Source organism: Carcharodon carcharias, chromosome 16 (genome assembly GCF_017639515.1).
Source record: "Carcharodon carcharias isolate sCarCar2 chromosome 16, sCarCar2.pri, whole genome shotgun sequence".
Classification (NCBI taxonomy): domain Eukaryota; kingdom Metazoa; phylum Chordata; class Chondrichthyes; order Lamniformes; family Lamnidae; genus Carcharodon; species Carcharodon carcharias.
The window spans coordinates 78,796,824-78,808,965 of NC_054482.1; the positions used below are offsets into that span (position 1 = coordinate 78,796,824).

A 12,142-nucleotide genomic window follows, 5' to 3' on the forward strand; every position below is an offset into this window, starting at 1 on the left:
TGCACCTTGGGAAACAGACTGCAAATAGCACAGTTCTATTTGAGCCTTTCAAAGCCCACCAAGAACTAATCCACACTCTAAATTGCACTGACACTGGAAAATGTAAGCTTAAATGTTTATGGTATTTCCAAGAGAACTGACTCAGAAAAGTTAAATACGCTAAGCCAGAATGGAGAGCACCTCAAATCTGACCACCCAAAAATCATCAGCACCCTAAAAGAGGACATTTTTTTAAATCTACACTCCAAGTGGCTTAGTGAACATTGACCCCACCTGACTCAGTTCAGACTGATCTACCCAACCTGACCCGCATAGGAGCACCTTCCTACAGTTCAGAAAGAATTATTAAAGTACAATCTTGCATGAATGAAAAACAAATAGTTTTCAGTTACAAATGCAGGATATTTTTAACAACGGGCAGAATTTTGCCCTTGGCTGGCAGGCGGACCCCACCGGCTCGGCAGCGGGCAGACAGCCGAACTCCACTGCCGAAGTGGGCCCCGCCGCCATTTTAAGTGGGCAGGCCAATTAAGGCCCACCCAGCAGTCTGCCCGGTGGGGGGGGGGGGGTTCCCCATCTGTCAAAGTGCGCTCTTTCGCGCACATGAGACTAAGTGAAAGTGTCACAAAGTTAAAAAAATAGAAAAATAAAAAAATTATTAATATGTCCCCTTCACGTGACAATGTCACATGAGATGGGACATGTTAATAAATATCACATAAATTTATTAAAGTTTTTAAAAACTTTTAAAAAGCGACATGAAACCTCATCCCACCAGTGAATGAGGTTTCATTTTTTTTCAGAAGCCCACTGGGGCTCCTGGCCTGCCCACTAACCTTAAGGTTGGGTTGGTAATTATCTTAATTACCCCGTCAATGGCCTTAATTGGCCATTGACAGGTCGGCGGGCGGACAGCTGATTTCACTGTCCGCCCGCCTTCCCAAAGATTTAAACAGACCTGGATGACGTCAGGGGTTCCTCGTCATTTTCCCATCGGTGAGCAGGCCCCGCCCCCAAATCACCGACCGGAAAATTCAAGCCAACATTTCAGTTTAATTGACCATGAAAGTTATTAAATCCAATGTGTGACAAGAAATTAATATCAGCAGCGACATGGCCATTAACCTAAAGTGCTTTGCAATCATATAATTTGGTTTTCCTTTGTCTCCTATTCACTGAGTTAAGGTGCTGACTTTTTTTTCATGAAAACCTGCAAGTTCTGAAATCGAGCACGGACTCATTGCCAAGGTTGCCAGATTTGAGGTACACTACCTGTAAATACAATCAACAATCCAGTGTGCTTCAGTGAGTGGCATTTTCAATTATGTTCTTGGTGTTTCCTCCATTTTTGGTTACTGTAACAAGCAACAGCATAGGCCAACAAGATTATCCCCAAATTATTCTCAACCTTCTCAAAATTGAGGAATCTAGGTGACAAATTGAGATTAGCACGGAATGCCATGAAAGCTTTAAAATGTGAGAAGATTGTAGGGAGAAACAAAGACTCAAGTCACACAGATTTAAGATCCTGACTTCAACACATGCATAACAGCATTTTGGCATGAAACTGACTATTTTTTTCTCCATCCCACCGATGTATCTCATCTCCCATTTGATAGTGTGGAATGAATTGCAGGCACAAATGTGGATTCTATCATACCATCATACCTTTTTACTTGAAAACAAAATACTACGGATGCTGGAAATCTGAAAATGAACAGAAAATGCTGGAAATACTCAGCAAGTCTGCCAGAAGCATTGGTTCGGCTGAAAGGTTATCAACATCATATGTTACCGGCTTCTCTCTGCACAGATGAGTATCTCCAATATTTTCTGCCTTGACTATTTTAATATCAGTGTCATCTAACTAGGTAACAAGGGGAGGTCACATTACATTGCTGAAATTAATATCTGCTCTTGCTTCTTTAGAATATTATTTGCACCGTTTTGCAAAGACGGATACAAGGCAAACACATCAGCTGCTCACATCCAATTTCAAACAGTTGCATTATGGCAAGCAAATGAAAGCAAAGACCCCATTTCTTCATACTGTATATCAATGTTCTTGCTAATTCTACATGCATCCTGAACATGATCCATGCAACACCCAAACCATCTTGCATGCTATTCTTTTTTTGCAAAAAGAGCATTGAAGTAATAAATCTTACCTTCGTGCTGGTATGAATGAAAAGTGAGCTGCTGCATTGGGAGAGAAATTCCTAGGACTGTCAAGAGGACTGCTACCTGTTGGCAAATTGAGAATACAAAAACTGTGAAACTATACCCCAGTTTTAGAAAGTGCATTTTAACATGAATATTTATGGATTCTCAAGTGAGGTCATCCACTGATTAACTGAACCAGATTACGAAAGTTGCAGGTTCAATTCTCTAATGAGGTGGATTCAGCTCACCTCATCTAAATCAGCAGAAAAAATCTAAAAGTAGCTTTAATGCCATTGGATGGGAAAAGAAAATACTTAAGGGCTTCTACCCCTAAACAGCTATCCTATTGGAAGTGCTCATGTATGGCTATCAGGTGAAAATTAAATAGTTGCTGAAACCAAACATGCTAACTCCACCAATATGATTGTGAGGAAGCCAAATCAGCCAAATTATAAAATGGTTACAACACAGAAGAAGGCCATTCGTCCTATCATGTCTGCCAACTCTCTGCAAAGCAACTCGGCTAGCCCCAGTCTCAGCCTTTTTTCCGTAGTCCTGCAATTTTTTTTTCTCTTCAGAAAGTGCAGTCTCACTAGGGTTGCCAACCCTTCAGGATTGGCCTGGAGTCTCCAAGAATTGAAAATCAATCTCCAGGACACTGCTGTGTGCAGCCCTGGAGAAAAATCATCAGGACTTGAAAGATTTTTTTTTTGTTATTTTCTTTGAACATTTCTCTTTACCAGCTTTAAACATTTTGATAATAGGAAATAAAGGCTATTTGGCTGACAGTCAGGCATCATCCAATGAGGGTAATGAGTCTTTTTGCTTTCCAATTGATGTAGGACGGTTACGACACAAGGGTGGATGTGTTGGCTGATAAATGGCCAGAGCATGGGAGCAAATCAGGCGATAAAACCTCCAGGAATATATTTAATCATAGTTGACAACTCTAAGGCTCACTCACAGTCCAGAGAGAGGGCTGTGAAATCTCACAATTTTTCTGCTGCTGACATTTGCTTGGGGAGCCAGCTCGAGGCTGGGTTGCTGATTCTGCCTGCTGAGCAGCATCTTAAGAGAGCGGCTTTGCAAGGCCCTGAAACTGCAACTGGCTTTTATTTCTCATAGGGCAGAGATGGTAGACAGTGAGAGGGGCCTTAGGTAGGGAGGGCTCAGCTCAACGAGCCAGAGTTTTCTGAAGATAATGAGTCAGGGCAGCCAGAAAACCGTTGCCACCTTTCTCTCTCTTACTCAGCTCAGACATTATAGAAGCTCTGTGAAGTTGACTTAAATTTTTGACTTAATTTTCAAATTCTTTCATGCTCCCTCGACTGCTGCAACACCAAACTTATTGTTTTCACTTCTTCACTACTGATGGTCCCTCATTTAGCCACTACAGTCCTGCCCTTTCTATTCAGTTCTCTCCACCCTCTCTGCTTTAAAAAAGCTCCCTAAAAACTTCTCTATTGCGTCTTTCATTTCACAACCTACTCTATTTTTAAACTTTTCCTTCCTGCTTAGCCTCCACTGTTTTGTACTCTACAGTATAAAGCACTTTGAGTTATGTCCCACAGAAGGAATACTGTAAGATTGCATATTATTGTCCATTAGTACTAAAAGACCAACACAACTGTACTATTCACTAAGTATCCATTATTCATCTTATGACCATGTCCATTTGTTAAATTATTTCAAGATATTGCAAATTAAATGGTTAAATCTGATAACTGCAACTGTAACAGAAATCTTTATATTTTGTGTGGGGGTAAGAGTATGATGACATTCAGAGCATCACACTTGTGTGGGACAGGCTATATGGACCAAAGGGCCTTTACCCATCAGTTCTTATTCATATGTTTAAATTAACTTAACTGCTGCTGTTATATTTTGAATAACTCAAATTGTAGATAAATGTATTTTTAATACATTAAGCTGGAATATGTGGGTTAGGTTTCATCCTATAAAGAGGCAACTGTTTCAGCCAGTAGTGACTGTAAAGAGACGACTGATCCTTCTTTAATACGTATGGGTACAGCAGGAACTATTTTTAAAAGATTTTTTTTAATAAAAATTCAGTAAAACAGATTTTGCAAACAACACTGACCAGATAGAGGTTAAATAAGCCACTAATGAGGTTTAGAAACGCCAATCTATATTGTTTTATGTTTTAAAAAATAGAAACTTATACCAAATCTTGTGATTTTTAAGGAGTGCTTCTCTTGATTTAGAAGATAGTATGGTTGGCATTACTGCAAAACTCATATATGAATAATGCTTGATTTGGAAAAAATCCAGAGGTTCAGAGTCATAATCCAGCAGGGATTCAATGCCTTCAAGAAAAGACGATGGACAGAAATTTGGCAAGGAAAAAGCACACATTTAGAAATTAAGAAATGACCAGGCATAGCTGGGAACTTTATGATATATAGCACAAGTAAAATGGTCTGCAGAAAGGCAAAATAAGTTCATGATTTATTAATTCAACAAAATCATAATTCACTTATAACTCTGCCATTTAAAAACTTCTGGTTGATCACTTTTGGGAAAAAAATAAAGGAAACATGAGGATTCATAGAGAACATTTTATATCCTATGAATGAGCTGACCTGACCATTTGCTTGTGACTCAGTTGTTTTTAAGTTGTATCAACAAAAATGATTATACATTATACACTATAGCAAGGGAATAGGACTGACTGGATAGCTCTACAGAAAGCCGGCAAGGACTCGATAGGCTGAATGGTCTCCTTCTGTGCCGTAATGACTCAATAATATAAATTACTTTATACATCTCCATCTCATATTATTTGTTTGGCACAGTTGAGCTGGACAGATACATATCTGCACTATTTTTGTTACTTTTTTTGCTATTCTCAACAATGCTGACAATCGTCTGTCAACCATACAATTTCAGATTTAGTCACCAGGTGGTACTGTAATATTGCAGTGGTTCACCATGCTCATATTTCATCACCCTTCCAATCCAACTCCTTGCCTCTGCTTGATGCAGCACCATATCACTCAACCAAATAAGACTTTACTGTGCAGGGGATGTCAAGTACAAATATCAATATAGCATTTGAGTCAGCCTTAGGGTGTAACATGCTTTACAATGCTTTAACATCGGACTTACTGGACTATAGTGAGGACAGATAATGTTCAGCAGTGAGGACCCATTACAAAATTACTGATCAATGAATCAAGGACAGAGTTAACTGACTCTGATTATTACTTGCCATAGCATATTCATCTCTTTTGGTTCAACTACCATTTTTAAAATAATGAAATTATTAAGCTTGACATATGAATCCTATCTCCACATGACACATGGGATATACATAGTACTGGGGGTTCAAACAGATGCGATTTTTAAGAAAAGGAAATATTCTTTCTTACTTTCAGAAGCGAGGTTCTAAAACAAAACTTATAAGCATAATAGTATTTTAAAAAGCTGAAAAAAAACTTCACTAAAGTGGTAAAATCAACAGCACTGTAGACATTGCAGATATAGCACTGTACATGAACAATGCAACTCTTAGTTCATAAAAACACAAGAAATAAGAGCAGAGGTAGGCCAAACAGCCTCTTGAGCCTGCTCTGCCGTTCAATAAGAACATGGCTCTTCTTCACCTCAAATTCACTTTCCAGTCCTGCTCCCATAGTATCCTGATGCCCTTAGTGTCCAAAAACAAAATGGTTGAGTATACAAAGTCAAAATTATTGAAAAAGGAGTTGGCCTGTCAGGGGGAAATGGCTGAAGAAATTTGAGAGATGTGACGGCAAGAATACAGGAAACTTTAGAAATTTGTTGGACAAATGGATCACATAAGAGTTCAGACCCCTTGGATAAAATAAAGATGATAGAAGGCTTCTCCACTATTGATCTACTCCAAAGGCTTCTGGGGTCAGAGCTGTCAATCGTCCACCATTAGATACAATAGTAAAAACTATTGCATAGAATATTGATGGAGCAGATTCTGATTATGCACTGATGCTTGCTTATATACAAAATCCATTAATACTTGCAACAAAACCCCTATATCTTAAGTTTAGATGATGTTGGGTGATCTAGAAATTATCTCATTATGAACAAAAGAGAGCACAACTTGCACTTCAAATTGAGCTATTTCAAAATTGAACAACACAAAAACACTATAAATTTTACCCAGTCTCTATCAAATTATTAATTTATAATAATGGATGTTGCTGACTATTGTACAACTTAAAATGGTACAATGCTGTTTGCACATGATGTGTAACAGCAATATGATATGTACCTGAGTTACACGCTCATTTTTCAACACGAATGACATATACTATAAACTATCATAACTGAATATGACATCCTTGCCCTGCCACATAAAATGTAGTTACTGTACCAATAAATGTATCATAATTTTACCGAGTTCACTAAGCAATAAAAAATGTTAGCATAAAAGCAAAATACTGCAGATGCTGGAAATTTGAAATGAAAACAGAAAATGCTAGAAAAACTCAGCGGGTCAGACAGCATTTGTGGTGAGAGAAACAGAGTTAATGTTTCGAGTCTGTATGACTTCTTCAGAACTGTGAAGAGTCGTCATATGGATTTGAAACGTTAACTCTGTTTCTCTCTCCACAGATGCTGCCATGCCTGCTGAGTTTTTCCAGCATTTTCTGTTTTCATTTAATAAGAAATGTTGCCTCGTTTAGCCTAAAAAATTGCATACCACAGATGGCTGGCACTGGGTTATAAGCTGATACAACATGTCAATGCATGAGAGGGGGTCTGAAGTCATATCTGAATTGGTAATTACACTGAATTTTATACTGAATAACATTATGCATCAGATATGCATCATTTAGTTTTGCAAATAGGGGAAAAGAATACAACAGTAATAAACTCATGATAAATATCGCAAAATATTGCTAAGGCTGTAGTTTTGGAAACCCCTTTATAAAAATGGCATTAAAGCCAGAGTAGATTTACCAGGATGATGCCAGCAATGGCAAACTAAAGCAATGAGTAGAGGCTCAAGACAGTAAGAATATTTTAGCTGAGCTCAAAAATTGACTTAATAAAGGTTTTAAAAATTATGAAGGGTTTAATAGAGAGGTCATTTCCTCTGCGTAGTCAGTGGCAAGGATCATCAAATTAAAATTATAACTTGAGTGAGGAGAGGGTCAGGAGAGTTCGTTTCTTACAGAACATTGTTGCACTTTTTGTTAGAGGTTGAGGCAAAGACAATTTGCAACTTTTAAGAGATAATTGAATAAATAGTTGAAGCAGGGAAAGGTATATGCATGTATGGCTGCTTACATATAATTGAATAATTTTAATTTCATACCATTTGATGTTCAGGGCTTCCCAAATGTACAAATCAAGAGGCAACATTTTCCCTCCCCCGTTGCCGGGGGGGGGGGGGGGGGGGGGGGGGGGCGGGGAATGTGCAGAAGCACCACCCCACCCATCGACCAGAAGATGCAGCCCAAGAATATACACAATGTTTGCAAGAACACAGCATTCTAACATTCCAATGTTTTGGTCTTGTCAATGTGAATGGAGGAGTTACTGAACAGAGAGAAATAACAGCTTTCCACTCAGAACCACCCAGGGCACTTTGAGCAGCTTAGATGCCATGCTGCCCACAAACTGGTTCAATGCACAGTGAAGGAGTGCCAAAACTAAGAAAGTTATATCCTTTATAAATGGTGATCACACAAGAGTGCAAATTGAGTTCTGTAGATATTGCAGTCAAGTACCTTTCACTCGAATAATAAAACAAAGCATGTGGGAGCTTCAATTTAGGTTTAAAATTCTCAATCAGGCATGAGCGTGTTCAACTTTGAGCTGGTGAATTCCAGTGAATTGCACCCATCTGGATTTTCCTCTGGACTTGTACTTGCAAGAATTTTTTATAAGGGAATTCATAATAATCCATCAAAAATATAAGAACATACAAATTAAGAGCAGGATAGGTCACTCGGCCCCTCAAGCCTGCTCCGCCATTCAATGAGCTTGTTGCTGATCTGATTGTAACCTCAACTCCACATATCCACCTACCCCCGATAACTTGCCATCCCCTTGCTTACCAAGAATTGATCTACCTCTGCCTTAAAAATACTCAAAGGCCCTGCTTCCACCGCCTTTTGAGGAAGAGTGTTCCAAAGGAAAGGGGTGCTCTCAACCCTCAGAGATAAGATTTCTCCTCATCTCTGTCCTAAATCGGCAAACCCTTATTTTTAAACAGTGGTGCCCTAGTGCTAGATTCTCCCACAAGAGGAAACATCATCTCCACGTCGACCCTGTCGGGACCCCAAGTCGCCTCTTACTCTTCTAAACTCCAGCAGACATAAGCCTAGTCTGTTCAATCTTTCCTCATAAGACAGCCCAGGTATTAGTTTTGTAAACCTTCTCTGAACTGTTTCCAACACATTTACATTCTCTCTTAGATAAGGAGACCAATACCGTACTCAATACTCCAGATGTGGTCTCTCCAATGCCCTGTATAACTGAAGTATAACTTCTCCACCTTTGTATTCAAGTCCCCTCACAATAAATGATAACATTCTGTTAGCTTTCCTAATTATTTGTTGTACCTGCTGTTATGACCGGTGCAGTTGGTAAAGCGGAGTTATTTAAAAAACCCAGAGGAAAACTTTAAACAACTGTCACAACCTATAATTTTAAGTGTTATGTTTGAGATGAGACTCTAAATTCAGGAATCAGACCCCCACTTCTCAAGCTTTTTACATTAAACTAAATGAAACATTTTATTAATTTACACAGGTTAATATATATATACACATTGCTACAAATTACTATGATCATAACTTTTAACAAATTCCCAAACTAATCTCCATTAAGGCAACAGCAACCCATAGACTTAACCAAACACCAGGCAGAGCATTTTCACCTTATGAATTCAAAATGAGGTTCTTTTCACGTTAATTCCTGTGGAGACAGTTGGAGGCTTACAGCTGCCTTTTGATCTCACATTGCCTCTGCTCTGACATCCAAAAACTACTGAAGTTATACCTACCACTGCCCATTGAATGTAAATTGTCATTGCATCACCAGCCTCTTCTAACAATAAAACCCCTTTCATAGTACCAATTTTATTAGTAATATAAACATATTGCTTGGATCTGTGAGATAGGTGTCAGTTTCCACCCCACTTCTTGAATGGTCTATTCAAAAAATGCAAATGCACACTATCTCCCTCTTACATATCAAAACTAGTACACTTCAAAGCACGCAGACTAGCCGGCTTTAATCCAATTAAGACACATCCGCAGGCTAAACCTCTATTTTAAAAGAAAAATATTTTCCAATAATATTATATACATTAATAGCTTCATGACACTGCATAGAAGCCTTTTGTGATTCATGTACTAGGATACCTAGGTCCCTATACATCTCAGAGCTCTGTAATCTCTTAGACAATATGCTTATCTATGTTTCGTGCCAAAATGGGCAATTTCACCCTTCCCTCATATACTCCATTTGCCCACTCACTTAACCTATCGATATCCCTTTGTAACCTCCTTGTGTCCTCTTCACATCTTACTATCCTACCTATCTTTGTGTCATCAGCAGATTTAGCAGCCATACCTTCATTCCCTTCATCCAAGTCAGTTATATAAATTGTAAAAAGTTGAGGCCCCAGCACTGATCCCTGCGGCACACCACTTGTTACATCTTGACAACCAAAAAAAAATCCATTTATGCCTACTCTCTGTTAGCTAGCCAATTTTTTATCGATGCCAATATGTTTCCCTGCACCAGGAGCTTCTATTTTTCACAATAACCTTTGATGTGGCAGCTTATCAAATGCCTTCTGGAAATCTAAATACAGTCCATCCACTGGTTCCCCTTTATCCACAGCAAATGTTACTTCTTCAAAGGACTCCAATAAAGTGGATAATCATGATTTCCCTCTCACAAAACCATGTTGGCTCTGCCCAATTACACTGAATTTTCCCATGTCCTTAATAATAGTTTCTGACATTTTCCCTATGACAGATATTAAGCTAACTGACTGTAGTTTCCTGCTCTCCATCTCCCTCCCTTTTTGAATAAAGGAGTTACATTCACTGGGCAGAATTTTCCCGTCGGTGATTTGGGGGTGGGGCCCACTCGCCGACGGGAAAATGACGCAGGATGACGTCAGGAGGAATATTGAGGAAGGCGAGCGGACAGCTGATTTTGCTGTCTGCCCACCGACTTGTCAATGGCCAAGTAAGGCCATTGACAAGATAATTAAGCTTGTTTAATGCCCTGACCATCCAATTTTAAGGTTAACGGGCAGGCCAGGAGCCCCAGCGGGCTTCTGATAATACATAAAACCTCATCCCCTGGCGGGATGAGGTTTCATGTCCATTTTTAAAAACTTCAATAAAGTTTATGTACTTCTAATTAACATGTCCCATCTCGTGTGACATTGTCACGAGGGGGACATGTTAATAATTTTAATATTTTTCTACTTTTAAAGATTTTTATACTGTCAGTAATCTCCCTGAGACAGCACTTAGTCTCAGGGAGATATGCGCTCTTTCGTGCACATGCGTGAAAGAGCACACTTTGACAGATGGGGAATCCCTCCACCCCCCGCACAGGAAACGCATAGCACTTCCTGTTGGGCAGGCTGCTGGGCAGGCCTTAATTGGCCCGTCCACTCAAAATGGCAGCAGGCCCCGTTTCGGCAGTGGAGTTCGGCTGCCTGCCCCCCGCCGAACCGGTGGGGCCCGCCTGCCCATCAAGGTAATTTTGGAAAATTAAAACCAACCCATCAAGTATCTCACTAGCCACTTCCTTTAAGACCCTAGGGTGAAGTCCATCAGGTCCTGGGCACTTCTCAGTTCGCAGCTCCAACTATTTGCTCAGTACCACTTCCCTGCTGATTGCAATTTTCTCAAGTTCCTCCCTCCCATTTCCTGATTTACAGCTATTTCTGGGATATTTCCTCCATAACGAAGATCGATGCAAGATACTGGTTCAGTTTATCTGCCATCTCCTTATTGTCCATTATTAACTCCCCAGGCTTGCCTTTTATAGGACCAATGCTCATTTTAACTTTTCTTTTTTTAAATATTTATAGAAACTCTTATTATCTGTCTTTATATTTCTAGCTATCCTTTTCTCGTACTCTAATTTATCCTTCCTTATCAATCTTTTGGTCATTTTTTGCTGTTTCTAACATTCTGCCCAATCTTCTGACCTGCCGCCCACCTTTACAATTATATGCTTTTTCTTTAAGTTTACTACTATCTTTAATTTTTTTAGTTAAGCACGGATAGTGGGTCCTACCCTTAGAATTTTTGCCTCGTTGGAATGTATCTATTCTGTATATTCTGAAATATCCACTTAAATGTCCACCACTACATCTCTATTGACCTATAGCTTAATCTAATTTTCCAGTTTTGCCAATTAAACTAGCTGTGCTTTCATGCCCTCGTAATTGCCCTTATTTAAATTTAAAATACTAGCCTTAGACCCATTCTTCTCTCCCTCAAACTGAAGGTTTAATTTAATCATATTATGATCACTGCTACCTAGGGGCGCCTTCACTATGAGGTCATTAATTAATCCTATCTCATTTCACAATACCAGGTCTAGTACAGCCTGCTCTCTGGCTAGTGCCAGAATGTGCTGTTCTAAGAAATATCTGAAAACATTCTATGAATTCCTTATCTACGGTACCTTAGCCAATCTGATTTTCCCAGTGTAAATGCAAATTAAAATCTCCCATGATTATCACCGCACTTTTCAGACAAGCACCCATTATTTCTTCCTTTATACCCCATCCTACTGCATGGTTTCTGTTAGGGGGCCTGTAAACAACTCCCACAAGTGACTTCTTGTCTTTATAATTTCTCATCTCTACCCAAACCGTTTCTACATTCTGGTTTCCTGAACTTGGGTCATCCCTCTCTATTGCGCTAATACCATCATTAACTAACAGAGCCATCCCTCCACCTTTTCCTAGCTTTCTGTTCTTCCT

At 39.3% G+C, this 12,142-nt stretch overlaps 1 protein-coding gene across 3 annotated transcripts in view; it reads right to left on the reverse strand.

Annotated features, from left to right (window-relative positions):
- The window catches only part of mast2 (microtubule associated serine/threonine kinase 2), a 541,117-nt gene that overhangs the window by 144,515 nt on the left and 384,460 nt on the right, over positions 1-12,142 (reverse strand). For all 3 annotated transcript variants that reach the window (XM_041207758.1, XM_041207757.1, XM_041207759.1), the window contains one exon: positions 2,169-2,244. In XM_041207758.1, coding sequence (XP_041063692.1) covers positions 2,169-2,244 — 76 coding nt within the window. The remainder of the gene's footprint in view (positions 1-2,168; positions 2,245-12,142) is intronic.